At 35.0% G+C, this 23855-nt stretch overlaps 1 protein-coding gene across 2 annotated transcripts in view; it reads left to right on the forward strand.

Annotated features, from left to right (window-relative positions):
• Nucleotides 1-23855, forward strand: part of LRP12 (LDL receptor related protein 12) — an 82622-nt gene that overhangs the window by 35742 nt on the left and 23025 nt on the right. The window contains exon 2 of one of the 2 annotated variants that reach the window (XM_008070127.1): nt 8748-8804. The exons of the other annotated variant lie outside the window; for it this stretch is intronic. Within the exon in view, the coding sequence (XP_008068318.1) occupies nt 8748-8804 (57 nt within the window). The remainder of the gene's footprint in view (nt 1-8747; nt 8805-23855) is intronic. 2 annotated transcript variants of the gene reach the window in all.

Raw genomic sequence — 23855 nt, forward strand, 5'->3', positions numbered from 1 at the left:
GTACCTCTATAGGATGATTTAAAATGTTCCTGTCTTTTACCTTTCCTGTAAATTGGTAATTGGCTTTAGAACTATGCTGTCTAATACAGTAGCCACTAGCCACAGGAACTTTTTTAAAGTTAAATTAATTATAATAAAATAAAATATGTAGTTGCTAAAGTACCCTAGCATCATTTTAAATAATCAAATGAGGCTAATGACTACTATATTGGACAGTACCTTGGATAGAACATTTCCATCATTGTAGAAAGTTCTGTTGGACAATACTGCTTTACAGAGAGGCTTGATCAAATTTAGCTTCCTCTTTTTTGTGTGTTCTCCCATTTGGAAGCACATGATGTCTCATTACCTTTTTCTTATGTTTAGCAGCTATTGATGTGACGTAGGTGCCTGGATCCATTCATTCATTAAAGGATGCAGAATGCTCAGCAAAGAGTTGAAAAGAGTCACTTATGATTAAGGTGATCTCCAGAAGCTTTTTGGCTAAGTTAACATTTAATTGGGCCTTGAAATGTGTCTAAAAATTTCGTAAGTGACAATACAGGAAGAAAAAGATTTGTGTTGTGGTGGTGGTAGTGGTGTTGGGTTTTTTTGTTTGTTGTATACAAAATGGAAGACTCGTGTTTGGCACATAATGGAGTAGGGAAACTTAAATTTGACAAGGATATTTGGAGCCTAGACTATGTAGATCATGAATGCAGGGAAAAGCATTGGACTTTATTTGGAAGGAAAAATGTTGTGGTAGTTGTTCATTGCTTGCCTATCATCCAGTTATCCTTTTCTTCTTTTTAACAATGCCCTCATATACTGCAGAAAAATTAATTCACCACCTTGCCCCTAGACCTGTGCCATTCATCCTATTCCATTTTGTTTTCCTTGACAGGGTGGGCATATGACTTAAGCTATTGTTATTATTATTATTATTATTTTTGAGTTGGAGTCTCACTCTGTTGCCCAGATGGGAGTGCAGTGGCACGCTCCTGGCCACCACAGCCTTGACCTGCTGGGCTTCAGCGATCCTTCTGCCTCAGTCTTCCAAGTAGCTGGAACTACAGGCGTGCGCTACCACACCTGGCTAATTTTTTTATTTATTGTAGAGATGAGGTCTTGCCTATTGCCCGGGCGTGTCTTGAACCCGCGGGCTCAGGCAATCCACTCACCTCAGCCTCCCAAAGCACGGGATTACAGGCTGAGCCACCAAACCCGGCTGACTTAAGCTATTCTAAGCAAAATAAATATCAAGGCTTTTGGTTGCAAGTGATGGGATGCAAACACTCTTTCTTCCTCTAACTGTGATGCCTAGAACTGGGACAACCATTTTGTTGAGTTGATAAGGAAGCCAGCGCACGGCCAAGAGATTCAGGGAGAGAGGAAGGCTAGGTCCCCGAATCAAATCCTGCCTGAAGTGCAACCTGTCTGCCTCTTGGCTTTTTTTTTTTTTTTAAATCAACTTTATTAAGGTGTAATTTGCATACTATATGAAATGTACCCATTTTGTGGTTACATTTTGGTGACTTTTGGCAGATATATACACCCATGTAACACACCCCAATCAAGATACACTTCAAAAGTTCTTTCATGCTCTTTATAAGCCATTCACATCTACCATGTGTTTTCTGTTCTAGAACTGTATATGATAGAATCAGAATAGAGTTCTTTTCTGTTTCCTCTTTTGCTCCATGTGTTTTTGGAATTCCTTTTTGTCTTTTTGGTATGTTTTCATTTCTCTTACCTGGGTGTAGAATTGTAAGGTCATATAAGCATATGTTCATCTTAAAAAGAAACTGTTTGCCAGAGTAGTTGTGCTATACTTCCACCAGCAATTAAGAGTTTCACTTGAATCTTGTTTTAAAGCTTTGTTAGGTGAGTTACAGAGTAAGCTTCACTTTGGAGCTAAATTAACCCTACTCCTAAGATGTGGTTGAACTTACTGATCTGCGGGTAATACCCACATGTTCATCAAGATCTCCGCACTTTGGAGTTCTTCTACTCTTGTGGTCAGAATTTTAGCATATACTTTGTGGGATGGAAGTGTTCAAGCCTCCAGCTTCCAGTAATTGTTCTTTGTCCTTGTTCAGGCTTATCTCACACATGTACCACTTGATATTCAGCATAAGGCTAGGGCCTTGATGCAGAATTTTGAAATTTTGAAGGGCTTTCTTTTTCGTTTGCAGTTTCTCCCTCCCTAGTACTCTTTACATTTTTGCTGTCTCAGCCCCTCCAAACTCCAGTCTCTATCTCCTCAAGATAATATGCTCTCCATGTTCTGTTTGGGTTTTCCCTCAGTATACCAGAGTCCAGGAAGTCTCCAGGCAGAAAGCCAGTGCAGTAATAGGGCTCACCTTAATTTCTTTTCTTTTTCCCAGGAATCACAATCTTACATTGCCTGTTGTAGTATCTGATTTTTTTCTTAATATTTTTCCCCAGGTTTTTTAGTTATTCACAGCAGACTTGCTGGTCTATTACTAATTTCTCTGTTATGACCAGCAGTAGAAGTTCTGAGTTAAAAAAAAAATTTTTTTGTTGTTACTACTTAAAATGGAGTCTTCCCTTCCGCTGTATGATTGTTATTCTTTGTATTTATGAAAGTGTTTTTTTTTTTTCTGCAAGCTTATTTTATATCCTACTACTTTATTAAAATTTTCTGTTGTTTATAGATATTTTTCTATTGACTGTCTCGGATTTTCCAGATAGATCTACAACCATATCATCTGAGATAGAGTTTTACTCCCCCCCTCTTTTTTTTAAACAATTTTTATCTAAAATGCCTTGACTGATATTAGTAACTATAGTGGCCGCTCCTGTCATCATTTCTGTTTTTAGTAGAAAAGCCGCTAGTGTTTCCCTCTTGAATAAGAAATTTGCTAATTTTATTTTGTTTTATATTGTTTGCCTCTGTTTTAAATATTTTTATTTATTCTCTCAATGGATTGTCAACCCTATGGGAGCAAGAACTATGCATGCTTCTTCTGTATCAGCTTACCATTCATTCATTGAACAAATATGGACTAAGTATTGTCTATTATATTATGTGTTAGTACTAGTCACTGGGGTTGTGAAACAAAACCCAGCTGTGTTTCCTCACTCCTCCCCTGACCACACCAAGGTTGAGGACTAGTTGGGAATATAGGCATTAAACACATAATACAAGTGTGACACATTTTCAAAAAGTGACAGTACATGGATACGATAGGAGCCTGTAACAGAATGACCTAACCTAGTGTGGGAGAATCAAGAGATACCTCTCTAAAGGTACAATGTTGAAGCAGACACTGAGGACTCCTATAGGGGGAGGCAAGAGTAGGGTAAGGGTTAAAAAACTACCCATTGGGTACCATGCTCAACACTTGGGGGATGGGCTCAACACAAGTCCAAACCTCACCATCACTTAGTGTACTCATGTAACAAACCTGCACATGTATGTGTTGAATCTAAAATAAAATTTAAATTGAAAAAAAAAGAAATCATGTTAAAGGGAAGTCCAAAGGCATGAGAGGCAGCTGATACTTTCCTAAAAGAAAACCATTACTGGAAAGAAGAGATAGAATGGAAAAGTATACCACAAGAGATGAAACTTTGGAAGTAGCTATGAAGAGTCATGCTGTGGAGAGCTTGGCAAACCCTGTTAGGATTATAGACTTTTTCCTTTAGTAGAGTAAAATAGGAACCACGTTTGCTTCTTCGATTTGTGTTTTTATGTTTGATAACCACTTTCGTTGCATAATGGAAAAGAAATTGTAGGATGCTGAGCATTTTAGTTACTAGTAGCTGACAGTCATTTAACTTTTAAACCAGTGTTTTTCTCCATAGAAATTGGAATCACTGTGACTTGTGGGTTTTGATTCTGAAAGCTAAGCACTATTTCTTTTATAAGCAAGAAATATATTCATGCCTGAAAGTTTTTTTTAAGAAGTAAGAAATACAAACTTCTTAATGCCATGTGAATTTATATTTAACCCAAATTCTTTTTAAGAAGTGAGGAACACAAACTTTTTTTTTTTTTTTTTAAGTTGGAGTCTCACTCTGTCACCCAGACTGGAATGCAGGGGCCTGATGATGGCTCATCGCAGCCTCAACCTCCTCGGCTCAGGTGATCCTTCCGCTTCAGCCTTCCAAGTAGCTGGAACTACAGGCACGCACTACCACACCCGGCTAATTTTTGGTTTATTGTAGAAATGAGGTCTCGCCAAGTTGCCCAGGCGGGTCTCGAACCCGTGGGCTGAGGCATTCCACTCACCTCAGCCTCCCAAGGCTCAGGATTACAGGCTGAGCCACCAAGCCCGGCTGGAACACAAACTTCATAATGACTGTGGATTTGAATGTTCAGTCCATTCGATTACTGCCTCTTTGAAAAAATTACCAAACTGCTAAAAGTTTTGGTTTGTCTATAAAATGAACCATTGTTTTAAGGATTAGATGAGGGTATACTTGCAAAACACTTGGGATTTGACTGGTATATCTGTCAAATCTTAGATGCATTTATTAGCTATTCTTTAAGAACCTTAGTTCTTAAGTAGGACGAACAAAAATAAGAGAGAACAGAAAGAAAGATACAAAAGCAGCAGGGATGCAGAGACCTTAAATTTAGACATTCTCTCATGATGACATCCCCGTTATACAGGTGAGCAAACCAAATCTTAGAAGTAGTTTAATTAAGGTTCATGACTATAAATAGTGGAACTGGGGTTTGATTACAGGAGTCTGGTTCCAGAAATCAAACTCTTTATCATTGCTCTGTAGCTTTTTTCCTAAAACAGCCTCTCTTTCCATCAGTTCTCTCATATTGCAGTCAAAACTAGAGAAGAGTAATAAATGGGAACAGTCGATCACCTCATGGTATTTAGTTAGTGGGATAAAAAAATTAATGTCCTAAAAATTTTTTTCTGAATTAAGTAATAATGAAACTGTCTTACTTGAAAAGCTGTTTTTTTAGGCATTATCTAGGTAAATATATAATTATAGAAGTAATGTTTTATCAGACTGCATTTTTTCAGTATTTTTTACCTTCTTAAGGGTGCCTTCTGCAAAAATATCTAAAATGGCTGCATTGGAGTACTGCAGTTATAGAAGGGAGAGTGGTAAGTGTACTTATTCATACATATGAGATTTTATTTTCTGGGGGGTTGGGAGAGCAGCTTTAGGGAGAATGTAATTTGCTTTGTATCAGCAAAGCAATTTTCTTCGGGCTGTATGCTTGTAACTTGGAAATAATTGTGTTATATAAGTGACATCTTTGTGAAAATATTTTTTAGAATGACAGCACACATAAATTAAGTAGCCCATTTCGGTGATATTCAGACTCAGAAACGTCTAATAAAATAAAAAAAGATAGTTATTTGATGTTAACAGAAATTATCATTGATTTATTTTTAACTTCTAAATAGGATTGTGTTTAATGCTTTTATGAAATTATAATATTTTATAATTAGTACAATATTTATCAGATTTGTTTATTCAGAATGGTGGGGAATGAACTATATTCTGTTTATCTATTTCTTTCTTTTTTGGGTAACATAAATTTTTAAAAAGTTGGTTTTTTTTTTGAGTTGGAATCTCACTCTGTCACCCAGGCTAGAGTGCAGTGACACGCTTACAGCTACTCCATCGTCGACCTACTGGACTCTGGCAGTTCTTCCGCCTCAGCCTTTCAAGTAGCTGGAACTACAGGCGTACAGTACCACACCTGGCTAATTTTTTTATTTATTGTAAAGACAAGGTCTTGCCAAGTTGCCCAGGCTGGTCTCGAACCCATGGGCTCAGGCAGTCCACTCATCTCGGCCTCCCAAAGTGCTGGGATTATATAGGCTGAGCCACCGAGCCTGGCCAATAACAAATTTTAAAGAAATTTCTGCCTGTTTGTGACATTCAATCATTGTTAAAGTATACAAAACAGGGCCAGGCGTGGTGACTCACTCCCGTAATCCCAGCACTTTGGGAGTGGAGGCAAGAGGATTGTCTGAGCCAAGGAGTTCAAGACCAACCTAGGCAACTTGCTGAGACCTCGTCTCTACGATAAACAAAAAAATTAACTGGGTGTGATGGCGCAGCCTGTGGTTCCAGCTACTTGGAAGGCTGAGGAAGAAGGATCACCTGAGCCCAGCAGGTCAAGGCTGCGGTGGCCATGAGTGTGCCACTGCACTCCAGCCTGGGCATCAGGGTAAGACTCTGACTCAAAAAAAAAAGTATACAAAAAAAATGTCCTCCTCTCTAATTCCACTTCCAGAGGCTTTCCTCCCCAGTTGGTGTATATGTATATATACCCTTAGACTCATCAGTGTTCATGTAAATGTATATGCAAGCATATATGACATGCGTAACATCTGCATATTATAAACTATACATGCATAATTTTAAAGTTAAAATTAGATCATATGTTAATGTTAGTCTAAATATTATTTTAATGTATCTCTCCATCTTAGTACATAAAGAATTATATCATTCCAGTTTACTGATTATTTTATTATAAGACTGTGTCTGTTTATTCATGTGCATGTTGATGTAGATTTAGATTAATACTTTTTTTTATCTATTATAAAGAGTTTTACTAAGCCCTATTGGATAGTATTATCTCTCACTTACAGACGAAATTGAGGTACAGAGAGGTTAGGTAACTTGCCCGAAATCACACAGCAAGTAAGTAATGGTGCTGGTATTAGAATCCTGGCAATAGTCTAGTCCAGAATCCACAATCTTCAGTATTACATTATGCTACTTTTTTCCCCTCTGCCTATCTTTATTCTATTTACAGAACTGGAAAAAAAATTTGATGTATAAAATATATCTAAACTGAACTCAGTGACACACGCCCAAAACTGGGAGCCCAAAACTGGAGTATCGCTTGAGCCCAGGAGTTCTAGTTCACCATGGGCAGCATAATGAGACCTTGTCTATCAAAAAAAAAAAGTCTACTATTAAAACTCTCCTGAGCATAATTTCATATGCTACTTTAGTAATATTGGAAACCCTATGTATATAATATGGAAGTAGAAGCCAAATTTTTACCAGTTTAATATGCACATAGATCACTGGCAGTACAGAGGATCTTGTTAAAATGTAAATTATCATCAATAATCTGGGATGGGCCTGAGTCTCTGCATTTCTAATAAGCTCCCAAGATGGCCAGTTCTGCTGGTTTACTTATGAGTAGCAAGGATTTAGGCAATTTGTACTGACCTTTGGCAAACTTTGTTAGGTGTTTAATTGAACCCGTTTCATATGTTATTTCTGTTACTTAATTTTTATAAGTTGTGTATAGTAAAGAAATGGGACTAGTCGTTTCAGTTTTATATACATAACATTTAACATTGCTGGGACAAAGAAATTGTGTCTTATGTGGTATTAAGGCATAGTAATTAAAATAGCTAGTCACATTTATTTTTATACATAACATAGCTTACACATATTTTTTGTTGTTCCTACCATACCATTCTTAATTGAGGGAAATATTACATTTTGAAGGATATAGCTGTAGTTGAACTAGAAATATTATTTTATCGCTTATTTTTTTCTTCAGTAATAATAATATACACAGTTACAAAAATGAGTACCTGTTCAATGCTGTGTGCCAGGCACTGTACCAAGTGCTTCATGGGCATGACTTCATTTTAATCATCGAGGCGTCCCCATTTATTCACCCATCAGCTCTTTGTGTTCTGGTGCCCCTCCTCTGTACTAGAAGTGTGCATACAATGGTGAACTATAATATTAGCACAGATTCTGTCTCCCACAGTTAAGTGCAATGGAGCTGCTATTCAGTAGTCAAGCAATCATGGAAGTGTGGTGGTTGTAAAAGAAAAATTGTTTATTACAATATTTACTGTTTTCTCAATACTCAACCATGGAAGAGAATCTTCTTTTGCCTTCTAAGCTTTTCCTCCCCTACCCTACTCCAAGGAGAATTCTTTCTCTGACTGCTGAGCTGTTGTGATACCAGAGCCAATTAATGGGAAGAGAGAGAGAGACAAAACTTTAGAACTAACAATGAGCAATTTTTACAAGAAAGAACAGAGACAGGTGGAAATAATTTATAATAAAACAAATGACATTTTTTAAATGGATACCCGAAGAAGCACTACTTACATTAATTTGAAGGTGTAGCCATCCTCGGTATTTTAAATGAGAATCTTTTAAAATCACATTTTTATTTTATTAGATGACAAAAAATTATTTATGCTTTTGTGTGCCCAACTCTGTTGAATGAGGTAAAAAATTAGAGACTACCGAAGTAGGATACAATTCTTTCCTTGCTCTTAAGACCGTTGTTGGTTGAGAGTTGTTGGTGAGAAGAGGTTGAAAGATTTAGAAGACAATACAAGACTTTTTTTTTTTTTTTTTTTTTTTTTTTAGTGCTAACATGTGTGGCCCTAGCAGTAATTACACTGGCTTGCAAGTGATTGGACATGCTCTTAGGAAAATGCTCTTTTTAAAAAGCTATGTCCTTTTTTTTCTGATAGTAATACCGAGTTCCCTTTTGATTATTAATTGATAGAAAATTCTTTCTGGTGTTAATCAGATCTATATATTTGCACTTTATATATTACATTACATTGTTGTGATTTCAAAAATGTTTTGTTTTTCTTATTGCTATTATGATTTTGGACTTAGTATTGTTTTGAAGATTATTTTAAAGAACTTTAGTTTCAAAATATTAAAAGTAGCTCAGTGTAGTTTTGTTTTAAAGGGAGGATCTGAAAAATTTTTATAAATTTTATCTTGGAAATTAGTTTATTCATTATGTTTAATTTTAGGAAATGGTGCTCTTGCAGAACATTCTGAAAATGTGCATATTTCAGGAGTGTCAACTGGTAAGTCGTTTTTTGTAATGTTTAAATTTCATGCATGACTTATATGGTAAATATTGAAAGCCACCTGGTATCTTACAAAGTGATATTTGGCTATAAAAATTATTACTGCTTTTTGCACCATGTAATAAGGAATGAAGTAACTGGAACATGGAGAAGTTCTCATAAGATAAAAATTGATACTTGCATGCCCATGGATTGATTATACTTTTCCAAACGGACTGCATAATTTTTTTTATACAAACATTGAACCAAGAGAAAAGTTAGCTTAAGTTGAATTAGTATTTTCTTTCCATACAATGTTATATGAAATGAAATTTATTAAAATGTAATTTTGAATGCTGTCCCTAGGATTAGAGCCTTAGAAATTAAGCTCTTTGCTTGATTGTTAGATCTGAGTACTACTCTACGTAAAACTGTTTTACCTGAGTGAACAATTTATTTGCCGTTAAAAGCAACCCAAGCAACATACTTGTGTCCATGAAATTCAGAAACTTATTGAGGTAAATGCATTTTTGTCACTTATCTGAGCTTTTGTAAATAATTACTTGAAGTCCTGTAACTATTAAAATTTTCATTCTAGGTGACTTCCACAGTTTATTAACATTTTTGCTTATTAATTGCAATTACTAGGAGTATAAAAATGTTTATTTTTGCATATATTGAAATAGATTTTCTTACTGTTAGTTTATTCTTTCCCTATATTCTTGATAAATTTTATTGGTTAAAAAATTGCACTTTAGTGTATTCATCAATTCATTGATTGACTTCCTTGTGTCATCTTTTTAATTTGTTTGGTTATTTTTCCTCACATGAAGCAAAACTGAAAGTTTGCTCTTTTGTGTCTGACTTTGTATTCAGAAAGTTAATAAACTTTAAAAATACACTCAGGGCTAGTATGTGCTGGTAAAACACATCAGCAAGCCTGGTTTCCTGAAAATGAAAAGCAGATGCCTCACTAGCCTGCTAATGCTACTAATTCTTTCACAGTTTGTTTTACTTTTTAAAATATGCTTTCAAATTGTATATAATTACATACATCAAATGAAAATAAGGTTATTTTAAAGATGACCTTTTTCTTTCTGTTTCGACTAGTTATGATTACTTTTCCAAGTGATAACTATGAAGTAAGATTTTTTACAAACATATTTTAATTTATACAACCAAATAGTTACTGTCTAATTCAGTGGTTTTCAAAATTTTTGGTCTTAGAACCCCTCTTAGGCTTTTAAAAATGGTTGAGGGCTGTATTCACCTGCTTGGGCTGCTATAACAAAATACTGCTGGCTGCCCTAAATAACAGACAACTTCCTCATAGTTCTGGAGGCTGGAAGTCCAAGATAACATGCTGACAGGGTTGGTTCCTGGTGAGGCCTCTCGTCCTAGCTTGTAGGTGACCACCTTCTCGCTGGTCTTCACATGGCCTTTTTTTTGTGAGTGTTCAAAGAAGGAGAGAGGTCTCTGCTGTCTCTTTCTCTTCCTAATAAGAGCATCAGTCCTATTGGATTAGGGGCCCACTCTCATGACCTCTTTCAACCTCAGCTTCCTCCTTAAAGGCTCTATCTCCAGATATAGTCACATTGGGAATCAGGGCTTCAACATATGAGTTTTGAGGGGGGACACATTTCAGTTCACAGCAAGGACTTCGAAGACTTTTTGTTTCTATGGGCTGCAGCTATATAATATTTACTGTATTAGAAATTAAAGTGGAGTAATTGCTTTAAAATGTATTCATTCAATTTAAAACAACAATAATGAACCTATTGCATGTTTATGTCAACACATAACAACATAGTTTCATGAAAAATTTATTTTTCAAAATAAAGAAACATCAGTGAGAAGAATAGCATTGTTTTATAATCTTGTAACGTCTTTAATGATTGACTTAAAAGGAGTTAATTGTACTCTCACATCTGTTTCTGCTTTCAGTCTTTTGGAGCATGATGTTTTTTTTGACATATATGAAGACAGACTGGCCTCACAATGATGTGTAATTGGGAAAGAGAAGAGTATTTTAATAACTTTTTTCAGATACTTGTGAATAGTTGTCTTTGCTACTACACCCAAACTCAACAAACTGTAGTTTATTTAAGGTTAGTTGCAGTGGAGTCTGAAACCATATTAGTGGACTTTTTGTACTCTGTTACATTAAAATCTAATTGGCCTTTCTTGCCCTTTGAATGGGTTTTCTTACCATGTATGATTTTCTAATACCCACCGATCATTTGCAAAATATTGATTTGCTGAGTTACACAGATTAAGATGAAGTCTGAGAAGTTATGGAAATTTAGAAATTTATATAGATCCAGTATTTGCTTAAATTTTGAGTTTTGTATTTGTTCATCAAGATCAAATTCTACTTATTTTTATCTGTTTGAAATTACAGTACTAGGCTCTTGTTGAACATTGATATTGCCCCTAAAGAAATTCTATTTGAAAAAAAAATCAGCAGTTTAAAAATTGCACACTTTAAAATTTGTAATAGATATTTTATGGCCAGGTGAAGTGGCTTACACCTGTAATCCCAACATTTTGGTAGGCTGAGGTGGGAGGATCACTTGAGTCCAGGAGTTCAAGACCAGCCTGGGCAACAGAGCAAGACCCCTCCACCCCCATCTCTGAAAAAAAGTAAAAACAATTTTTTTTAAAGATGTTTTACATTTTTGGGGGGCATTATGAGTTTTAATTAGAAACATTAAAACAGGTAAGCAACTCATAATGAATTACAAAACTTTGATAACTAAATTATACAGCTCTGATTGTTAAATTGTACTATCATTTATGAGGTAGTAATTCATTATCTATACCTGAAACTGCATACTCATATTTTCTGTTCCCCATTTCACAGCAAGATTATGAAGAGAGGGTCTAACCTTTAAGTCAAAACTCAACTGGGTTAGAAATGAAGAGAACGTAAATCTATACACAGCTATGCTATATGTATTACATTTTTAAATCTTTTTTTTCTTCTGAATTTCACATATATATTTATAAATGTGTATTAGTTTGCTGGGGCTGCCATAACAAAGTATCACAGACTGAGTAACTTAACATACATTTATTTTCACAATTTTAGAGTCTAGAGTCTGAGATCAAAGTGACAGCAGGATTTGTTTCTTCTGAGTATCTCTCTGGCTTGTAGATAGCCATCTTCTTGCTGTGTCTTCACATAGTCTTCCCTCTGTGTGTCCTTTTCTTATAATGACATCATATTGGGTTAGGACTTATATGTCCTCATTTTAATTTAATTGCCTTTGTGAAGATCGTCTCTCCAAATACAGTTGTATATACCAAGGTTAGGACTTAAATGTATGAGTTTTGGGGGTAACACAGTTCAACCCTTAACAAACATGTATTTTAATTAAATGTACTTATACATCAATGAAATACTCTATTTCAGAGGTAAATAAAACCTTATTAATGACTTCTTATTTTTTCTGAAGTATGGTCTTATAAAATCTTCTGTAGAATGAGAAGAATAGTACATGAACTCTACTTTAATATACCATTAAAAAAATGGATGCTGCTCAAAATGGTGCCTCTGGGTACACAGATGCTTTACATTTTTCCTTTGGCTAGTATGGTCTGATGTAGCACAAGCTTTCGGAAATCCCTGTCTCCTCGGTAGAAACTACTGCCCCTTTAGTGCTGGTCTAAATGTAGAACTGGTCTTTGGAACATCTCTAAATGTGCGGTTTGCTTTCTCTTGAGATTGACCAGCAACGGAAGTGGTGAGGCACTTCAGGATCCGGTGGTGCCGCCTGTTTCTGCTTTTTACCTGCTCTTTCACCTCTGCCGCTCTGTTGGTGCTTAGTGCCCTACTCCAGTTGTTGTTTGTACTTGGGAAAGTATACTGACAATTTTAGAAAGAATTATAATTGTCTGTGGTTAGTGTTATCAGGTAATTTATTGTACAAATGGGGCAGTTTAAAAGTGAAAGAATACACTGTTTTTAAATAGTGGCACCAGTGACAAAGCCAAGACTATCTTGGACAAATCAGAATCTAGTCACCCTGGCTATAATTAATTCAACTTATTGGATATGTATTAAGCATCTGGTATAACCTTGTGCCAAGAAGGGTAAAAGTAAGCAATGAGTAAAGTACTCTTGTCTCAAGAAATGTATTTAATGTCAGAAATAAATTTGCAAAATGGATATATAATGTGGTCCTAAGGTGGTAAGTCCTATGGCAAATAATGAGCATATTAAGTTAGAATATGTATTTATAAGAAATCTAGTTATAATATCTGGTAAACAGTAAATGACTTCATATTAACTTATTTTATTAATTAAGAATAGTACTAAGTGCTTAGTTTTGTTTACTCATCAGTTTTGGGGGAACTATTAATATCTGGTTAATATTATATTTTTGGTTCTCATGAATGAAATAATTTATTTCTGTTATTTTCATTTAGAACTTTTCATGGTCCAGTGTTTTAAGTCATTTTTCATGTAGAAAACAGAAAAGAAAAATGATGTTTTTGTGAATCTAATAATATATAAAGATCATTGTGAAAATATATCATTAAAAACTGCCAAGTAATTTAATTGTACATATGAAAGAGTATAAGGAAGCTATTTTAATGTGTTTTTTTTTTTTTTTTTTTTGAGTTGGAGTCTCACTCTGTCGCCCAGAGTGGAGTGCAGTGGCCGCTCCCAGCCACCGCAGCCTAGACCCGCTGGGCTCTGGCGGTCCTTCCGCCTCAGCCTTCCAAGTAGCCGGAATTACAGGCATGCGCTACCACACCCGGCTGATTTTTTGATTTATTGTAGAGATGAGGTCTTGCTGCCCAGGCGGGTCTCGAACCCGCGGGCTCAGGCAATCCACTCACCTCAGCCTCCCAAAGGCGTGGGATTACAGGCTGAGCCACCGAGCCCAAAATGTGTTTTTTTAATGGATAAATTATATGTCTTTTTTTAATGGATAAATTTTTTAAATAGCAAAATGATTGCTCATCTACTACATCGAATGAAACGTTTTAGGTCATGTTGATTTATAACAAGACCTTTGCACACATTAAGCAAATATATTTCATTTCTTTAAATATATCTACTATAAACTGATTTTTACTCAATCTATGATAGTGACTTGAATCAGTGTATTCTAGGAATAATTTGATTATGCTTTCCCTCTCTTGATTACTTCCAAGTCAAGTTATTTTTTCTTTTCCTAAATTCAATTTATTTGCTGTACAAGTTTCATTTAGAAAAAATTAGGAAAAAAAAGATTTTAAAAATCACCTACCTTCCTAGTATAATTAATAATAGTACATTAATTTTTTATTTGTCCTTTTTCTGTACATACCCTAAAAATAATTGCATGTACTTTTGAATTATAACTAGTTTTCTCTCTTGCTCTTCTTGTTTAACACTTTATAGAATACATTTTACTTTTTTCATTAGTCTTCATATCCATTATCTTTAATGCCTGAATAAAATTTCCATCAAGTGGCTGCATTATAATGTTCTTAAATATATCAACGGGTTGTTTTCAGTGGGTTGTTTCCAGTGGGTTTTCCCTAGTCTGGATTGTGCTCAAGGGACGCATTCATTCACTGTTGACCCTTAAACAACATGAGGGTTAGGGGCATCAGTCCCCTGCATAGTTGAAAATCTGAGTATAATTTTTTATTCGCCCAAAACGTAACTACTTAATAGCCTGTTGTTGACTGGAAACCTTAACAGTAATATAAACAGTTGATAGACACATATTTTGTACATTATATGTATTATGTGCTGTGTTCTTTAAGTAAGCTAGAGAAAAGAAAATGCTTTAAGAAAATCACAAGGAAGAGAAAATACATTTTACAGTACTATACCATATTTATTGATACTGTAAGTTTATATCATCTGTTTGCAAGACGAATTGTGTCTAAAATGATGGGCAACTGCAGTCACAGACTTCAATCTATAGAACATATGAAGCAATTTAACTTTGTCTTGTAATGTTTTGACTTTTCTGTTTCTTGGGCACGCTTCCAGCATCACTAGAGGCACTTGATGTGGGTTCCATGGACTTATTCAGGGTTTACAGTATTGCACTAAACACCATGAAAGATACACAAGAACCATCAGAGATCACATTTTACTGTGATAGACAATTTATTGAATAAAGACAACTGAACTGCTCACATGGAGGTGATTAGCATCACATGGCAATTAAGTGGATATTTGCAACTCTGAGCTGACCACAATGCAACAGGAAGTGGTTACAAAATTATTACAGTAGTACAGTATATACTGTAATCAATTTTGTACAATTATGAGTTAGTATTGACTGCATCCTTACATTTCTCTCAACTGCAAACAATGCCATGTATGGTCTGTGTGTGCATACGTTTTGATGAATTTTAGCTTTTAATAATAGGTTTGTGTATGTTTTATGGTAGTAAATGATAAAATAGACAAGTATCTACGTATATTTTATGCATTCATGACAAACTTAACTTTTTCTTAATTTTTTTGGAATTTCTAGGCTATGGTTTGTCTGCTAGTTTTTTCAGATTGTCACAGATCTCCAAAATATTTTCTAGTATTGAAAAAAAAATCCACATTTAAGTGGACCTACACAGTTTAAACCCATGTTGTTCAGCAATCAACTGTATATCTGGCCTTTTTTATTTCTAAGAATATTTGTTTAGCATACATTTCTAGAAGTAGAATTACTGTGTCAAAGTTCATAAATAATTTAATGACTCTAGAAACCTTTTGACGAATTGCTTTCATAAAGGAATATATCAATTTACACATCTATCAGCAGTGTATGAGAACATTTACATTTGGTATGATCATGTTTTTCTTATTTAACTTTTTTCTTAATATATTTCTATTAAAGTCCCAACCTTTTATTTTTCCAAAACTGTTTTTAAAAAGTAACTGTTTTCTTCTTTTTTTGTTTCATGGCCTAAAATAGTAACATTGTAAAGAATAAGAGAATGAGCCAATCGCGGTGGCTCACACCTGTAATCCTAGCACTTTGGGAGGTGGAGGCAAGAGGATTTTCTGAGTCCAGGGGTTCAAGACCAGCCTAGGCAACTTGGCAAGACCTCATTTCTACAATAAATCAAAAAATTTGCTGGGCATGGTGGTGCACTTCAGTAGTTCCAGCTACTTAAAAGACTGAGGCAGAAGGATCACCTGAGCCCAGCAGGTCAAGACTGTAGTACCCGTGAATGTGCCACTGCACTCCAGCTTGGCCTACAGAGTGAGACTCTAACTCAAAAAAAAGAATAAGAGAAAGAGATTGACTCTCCTTTATTGTTAGGCAAAAACTAGCCTGAAATTTAAATAGACTTTCTGGTTGCTAAAATGAACAAATGATGGACTTGAAGTTTTCTCAGGTAGTGATTTTTTACATAAGAGGATTAACTTGTTATACCCATTTACCATGATACACCTTCTAAATGTTCCTACCTTTTAATGATAGCTGAAAGCTCTGTTTGAAGTTAACTTGATCTTGTGTCTACGTTTGACTTAGAATCTTTTGTCAGGAAAAGCTGACACTTCTGAATTGAGAAAGAGACTATTTACGTAGGGATTTTCTTTCTTAATCCTTATTCATATTAACCGAATTAGAGTATATAAAGAAGACTTCAAATAATTTGTGAATATTCTTTATGCTGTTGGAATTTTATTCTATCAAAATCATCACCCTTTCTTGCTTTTGTGTATTTGTATTTTATAGATCCTATTCTACCATTCAAAGACCTACCATACTGCTAATCGCCTATGCTATTTGCAACTGAGAATTTAGTTATGACCTTTTAAATTGGGACATATTTTCTAAATTGCAGCTAATTTGCTTACAGATCAGTTAGCAACATTTTATAATAATGTAGAGCACTTTAGAAAAATAGGTTTTGTTTTTAACCACAGCTTCAGGCTTAAATATTGTAACATGACATTTTGAAGTTTATCTGGAAGAACATCTAGCTAGTCTGCTAGTAAACTTTTATTTTTCTCGAATTTAAGATCTTCCAAATAAGCTGAAAGAAAATAAAACTTAAATTGTAATTATCTGATCAAAGTTTAAAATTATTTTTTAAATACAGAAAAGTTATTTGAGTAAGCAGGAGATCAAGTGGTTGCACCTTTGCACCTTTCCTATGTTATTTTAATATTCTTTTACAGTTATTTTATCAGGTGCTTGGATCTCTTGCTTAAAGTTACTAAAAAGAATTTTGCTAGTTCTTTTGAGTAAAATTATAACAGTGTCTTTTACTCATCTTTTAAATAAAGAACGAAAAAACTTATTGTATTTTAGTTTATAATGAACTCTAGGGTTTTTAGGATTTCAGAGTATAAAAAGAGAACTTACTGTGAACCCAAGAAACTATCCTTTATATGAAGAAAATGAGTGGGGAATACATGACACTGCCTTCGAGAAATTATTTATGAGAGACACTTAAGACTGGAGTAGAGCATGCCCTTTAAGTTTTAAAAAGACATGTAATGGTGGTATTATTATTTTCGTATGCTATATAATTTAATCTTATTGGCAGTGTTTTTTGTGAGACATCTTTATATTATCTAATCATAGCCTATTTTATATATTATCAAATATCTCCTGAACAATTATGTATTATGTAAAACAAGATCATTATATGTTGTTGTTTTTTTTTTTAATTACATTGCAGGTTGAGCATTCCAAATCTGAAAACTGAAATGCTCCAAAATCTAAGACTTTTTAAGTGTCAATATGACACTCAAAGGAAATGCTCATTGGGGTGTTTCAGATTTCACATTTTTTGGATTTGGGATGCTCAACCAGTAAATATATATCTGCAAATATTTCAAAATTTAAAATACTTTTGGTCCCAAAGATTCTAGATAAGGAATATTTAGCCTGTGTTATAATAAATAAACTCAGCAGTAGAACATTATGTGTGAGTACCAGAACTAGATAGCAGGTTGTATTGTGACTGAATGTGTGATGCTTACGTAATAGAGGTGAAGTTCATTTGGACATTTGCATCCGTCCATTGAGTGGGCCAGACCCAGTGAAGACATAAAAGCAAATTTCAAACATTTAAAATTTTCTTTTCCACTCTGTAACTTTGGGAACAGTTCTTATCAGTGTGGTAGCATGTTGTCTATAATTTTGCCAAGGCATAAATTTGAATTGGGTATACTGTGTACCTGTTGTGCAAAAGTCAGTCACTTGGCAGAGGAGCAAACTACTTTGGCATCAGTTGACTAATAGCCTGATAGAAGTAAGGAGATGATTTGATCTTAAACAGCAGTAATAGAAATCCAATATCCAGAACAAAACAGGTGATGGTTTTTCTTTACCCCTCACTTAAACACACTTTGGTGTTATATTTGTTTCTGGGTACCACCCTTGAGAAAGGACACACTGACTGGAACACTCCTAGAAGATGAGTGTACTAAAAACTGTGTGAAAGCTGATAGAAATGGCTTAGAAAATCATGAGCTCCAGGGCCCATTTGCTTACTTAAGTGCTGATTTCTGCCTAACCTCTTCTATGCTTCTAGCCTGAGTCACTGTAAGTCTGAAAAATTAATAATTTTCTCATTCAGGAAATAGAAATAATGGCTTGCTTTAGCATTTTAGTCTTCTGTAGTGCTTAAAATTGGAAAATATAAGTACCATAGCAATAGTTTTTATACTCTTGCAGGGGGGGATATTTTTCCTCATAAGATCTCTTAAAAAGGCATAAAAGGATGAATCTTCCCTGTTCATCTTATCTTACGCTTTGTTAGCAAATTCAAAATTATTCTTACTACTTAGGAATTTCAGGCTGAAACTGGTTAGATAGTCCATTTTTGGTGGGTATATTCAGTGTCTTTCCTTTCCTCCTGGTACTCATATTGTGCTGTGACCTGCTTTTCTATTTTTCCTCTTCTTTATCCATATTTTGTGCCTCTTTTGACTTTGTGTTTTATTTTACTGCCATATAACCATTGATTACTATTTGTTTATTCTGGGCATTAGTGACTTTCAAGAAACTAGGCTTGATTAGCACTAATAACCAAGTAAAATAGTTTGATCCTTAAAGAATATCACATAGAATAATAAGTATTTTTGCTGCATTCATTCTTCAGTATTTGTACTAATGCAGAGGAATTATTGTGTAAATTGTAAACAACTGGATGTAGAATTTCTACTTACCATGAGAATATGTGATTTCTGATCATAAGTCTGAGAGTAATAAGAGAGTCCTTAAAAGTGAGAATGATTAATTAATATCATATTTTCTGCTTGCGCTGATTCTGGCCTTTTAAACTGTAATTTAAAACTTTCTCATCGTTGACTAGTAAATATTACTATAAACTGATCATCCCTAATCCAGAATTCTGAAACTTGAAACACAACAAAATCTGAAACCAACATAATACTAAAAGGAAATGCTCATGAGAGCATTTCAGATTTTGAATTAGAGTTGCTCAACCACCATGCCTATGCAAATATTCCAAAATTCTAAATCCAAAACACTTCTGGCTCCAAGCATTTTGGATAACAGATATACAACCTGTGTTAGAGTACTAGTAATTATTTTCATAAAAGTAGAAGTCCAGTTTTCTAACTTCTTTTTTTTAAAGAATGAAATTTGGAGTAATTCTAAGGAAATACTACTTGTGTTTCATCTGTCTTCTTCCACATCTGCCCATCCTCAGGATGTTGACTGTTCTGAAACTTTTATTATGACACCAGCGCAGCTCAGGTACCAGGGGGTCAGAAGACCCATACAAGGAGTCTGGACAGTAGAAGGTCAAATAAATCAAGACACTAGGTATGCATAACAAACTTAGATTAAAAGAAGACTTTTGAAGTGAAGGATCTGCAGGACAAATGAAATTAAAGTACTGAAGCAGCCCTTTGTCAGACTGTCACATACAACACAACTAAGCTCTGCAACATGAACAGGAAATGTAAGAAACCCACGACTGGGAAGAAATGACTTCATTCAGAAGTTCTCAGCAGCCCATAGACTCTATTCTCAGCATGCATGCTTTCTAAACTGACTGTCCAGTATTAGCCATCTTTAAGATTGCTACCACTTTTATTAGTCACCCTGCCTTGTTTGCTTCTCCTCTTCTCTGCCCATTTCTCTTTCCTTTGAAATGTCTCCTCTGCCTCCACTTCATTTCTTAATTGCTACTGTTCTACTCTTTGCCCTATCATTTTACCCATAATTAACTATGTGGTAACTATATATATAATTCCAAAAGGATTAAGAAGCAGTTTAGCTCTGCCTCTAGTCCCTAGATGATTTGTAGCAAATAAGAGTCAGTCTTCAGAAGCTTTAAAACTACATATACCCCTTTTCTCTGTTATTAGAGATTTTATATTCTTTGTTAATATAGGACCAATAGTTCATTTTTCCAAATAGAGCACTTTTTTCCTTAATGAAATGCTCCTGCAGCAGTTCCCTTCCACCCTCTGGTAATTACTCCAGGTCATAGGGAGTTCCTCAGTAGGCAGTCCTTTGCCTTTGTGGTTAAGAGTGTAGCTTTTGGGCCAGGCTCAGTGGCTCAGCCTGTAATCCCAGCACTTTGGGAGGCAGAGGCAAGTGGATTCCCTGAACCCAAGGGTTCGAGACCAGCCCGGGCAACTTGGCAAAACATCGTCTCTGCAATAAAATAAAAAATGGCCAGGCATGGTAGCACACGTCTGTAGTTCCAGCTGCTTGGAAAGCTGAGGCAGAAGGATCTCTGGAGCCCAGGAGGTCGACGCTGGGGTGGCTGTGAGCATGCATGCCACTGCACTCCAGCCTGGGCGAAGGAGTGAGACTCCAGCTCAAAAAAAAGAATGTAGTTTTTGTAACCTGTTGTCCAGGTACCATTCCAGCTGTGACACTTGCTAGCTTTTTTGTGACATTAGAAAAATCACTTCATTTCTCTGTGCTTACATTTTTTCCTCATCTATTAAATAGGGATAATAATAGTAAGTATTAAATGAGAAAAGCATGAAGAAAAGGAAGTACCTGACAGGTAGTAAGAGCTCAATAAATGCTAGCTAGTTTTATAACATTGTCATCAACTGTGGATTCACAGGCCTGGCTACATGCCTTACTTAGGTGATATTTACAGGCCTTGTACTTGGGAAGTATAAACTTCTGACTTGCAGCAGAATCTCATCCTCAGCATTGTGTACCGTACTTAGCCGTTACATTTTTAGATTGCTACTGTTTTCCTAAATTAACCATGAGCCAGTAGGTGTCTGATTTTCATGCTAATTATCTACATATTCTAATTTTTCCATATTTTGGTACTGTTTAATGTTGACAGTATTGCATAATATTTTTCATGTATTGTGTGACTCGTGTTAACCCTCAGAATCATTCTTAGTCTCAACCTGTATGGCCATTCAACAGATACCATTTACTTACTAATTTTATTTTGGAGATGGTGGACTTTTCGAGTGCATTTATTTCCATTTAATCAAATCCTTCTTACTAGTTTTTAACACTGAGAATTTCTTTTATGCTCATCAACCACAATGGAATTAATATTTATAAGACACTCTATACAGTACTCTGAAAAATAAGATAGCCAAATGATAGTGATCACTGTACCTGTAAATGCTACTATCCTTTGCTTATGAACAAGGCTAGCATGATTTTGCTCCATAGTGAAACTTTCATGAAATAAAATTATACAGAAAGAGCAGCTTCTGTATTCCTTTTAAGCTGACTTCTTTGCCTCCCCACTTTCTCCTCATATGGTAATCTTTACAAGATATTTGGTTCACATCATTTCCTTTTGTAGTGGGTCTGTCTTGGCTTGACTAGTATCTATGGAATTGGGTCATTAAATTATTCTAACTAGTTTGGAACATGCTTTTTACTCTGGCTCTGTTGACTTCTATGAAGGAAATCCTTTGTTCACAGTCAAGCATAACCCTCCCTCTTCTGTACTTATATAATGCAATTTTTTGGTGGGCCTTTGTTTCTGTTAATAACATGTTGACTTTACATATGACACTTTGCTTGTAATTACATTAGATATGCATCATATGATTTAACAATATATTGTCTGGTATGCTGTCATATTAACTGTTATATGCTTCTTGGATTCAGTTAACAAGCATACATCATTGTTTCACAACTATAATTTCCATGAGAGCATGAATTCTCTTTACTTTTTTTGTATCCTTCAAATGTGTCTTATGAAGTTAGATGGTCAGTGAGCCTAGCTGATTTACTTGCATTTTAGTTTTACAATTTATTAAAATCAAAGGTGCAAAGATTTTGTGTCACTTTTAGCCTCAACTACTTTTCATCATAAAAGTATCAACCCTTGTCAGTTTTGAAAAGAAACCCGGTTCTTTATCTGTAGAACAGGAAATTGTACTTTTTCTTTTACAAGTAGTTCAACTCGAACTATATGTAATTTTTTGCCTACTTCCTTTTTTCTAGGCTTTAAAACTGTGAAATCTGTCTAGATCTGGTGTCTCACACCTGTTATCCCAGCACTTTGGTAGGCTGAGGAAGGAAGATCACTTGAGGCCAAAACCATCCTGGGCAGCATAGCAAGACCTAACTAGTCCTAGTAAATAGAATACCAATTCGAATATCACACAGTCAACAGCTGTAGATATTTGCACTTAGAATCAGGCTATTCTTTGCAGCCATCTGCTAGGTTCATGCTTCCCATTAAAGACGTTTGCTTCTAACAGAGACCAGCTTAATCAAAACTAAAATATATTTCAGACATATACTTCATCATTGAAGGTGTTTTGTTTGTTTTCATGGTGCGATATCTTCTATTTGTATGTGCAGCTTTCCAAGAAAGCCAAGCAGTTATTTAAGCTACAAGAGTAACCACTTTTTTGCAATAAAGAAGGTGTTTATATAGGATTTTAGTATTTTTTCTTATAGTATGAAAACTTCTACCTGTGGTTATTTCAAATCATTAGCACTCTGGGAATAAAATCTTAGACAATTTTGCATTATACTGACAAGATTCCTCTATTTGCCAGTTACATATAAACTAATTCTTAGTGAAGAATTAACCAGACCATACCTAATATAATTATGTATAAGAAATAGAAAAGGCATGAATAGAATGAATGTAGGTAAAAGAAGGTCAGGTTTGATGTATCATAAATCGGGAGTATAGTCAAAATCTACAAAGATTAGTTTTAAACCAGCAAAACCATTTATTTTGGTTTAAAACAAAAAGAGATTCATTTTCTAAAGTAAAGTTTTGTAAATATGTGTCCCAACCACATTCTAACCACAGCTTTTACCCTTGTTAGATAACCAGTCATGACATAATTTCTCATCCTTTCCAGAGTATAATGTGCCCTGCTCTTAGCTGTTGAACAGTCACCCACCCACTTTCCCACGTGGCCTGAACACGGCCGTAGTAGCCGTGTACTCCAGGAATTGCTACAGGCCAATCTGATTGATGTGTTGTGTGATGCTATTTTTTGACAGTTTACTATAATCCAAGCAGTTTGCTACATCCTTTACAAAATAATTGCATTTAATTCTTGCAACACCTTGTGTGCTAGGTAATGTTTTAATCCCCATTTATAAGTGAGAAAATTTTATCAAATTTATCAGTATTATCACAATAATAAGCCACCTCAAATCTTTTTAGAAGGTGTAATATAAAATGGATAACAATTGTGTAAATATAATAAACTAAGAAAAATAAGATTACATGTGATGGTAGGTGCTGGAGCTGAGGAGTTGGGACTAGGAAGTCACTTGTAAAGCTCTGAAATAATGAAAAAAATAGAGGACTCGGAAGAGGTGAGTTGGAAGATTAGGGCAGTTGTGTAGGTGACAAAACAGACTGTAGGCTCCCTAAGAGGAGGTGAAGGCAGACTCAATTTCTTACTTTAAAATTTATAGCTTTAATTGCTGTGAGGCCTAGCTTTACTTTATTTCCTGCCCTTGAAAATCCTTGAGAATGCCTGTGGTATTCTAAAAGTAAATTTCATTTTTCACTTAAGTGCCTATTCCATTAGCCAAATGATGCCCAAGACAATGTAGATTCCAAATATAGGGTGTTCCAAAAATGGATTTGGAAAATACACAGTTCTGATCATGTTGAATTTGATATTAGAATGTCATTGGG

Source organism: Carlito syrichta, unplaced genomic scaffold (genome assembly GCF_000164805.1).
Source record: "Carlito syrichta isolate Samal-C Ts95f unplaced genomic scaffold, Tarsius_syrichta-2.0.1 Scaffold313052, whole genome shotgun sequence".
NCBI classification, from domain to species: domain Eukaryota; kingdom Metazoa; phylum Chordata; class Mammalia; order Primates; family Tarsiidae; genus Carlito; species Carlito syrichta.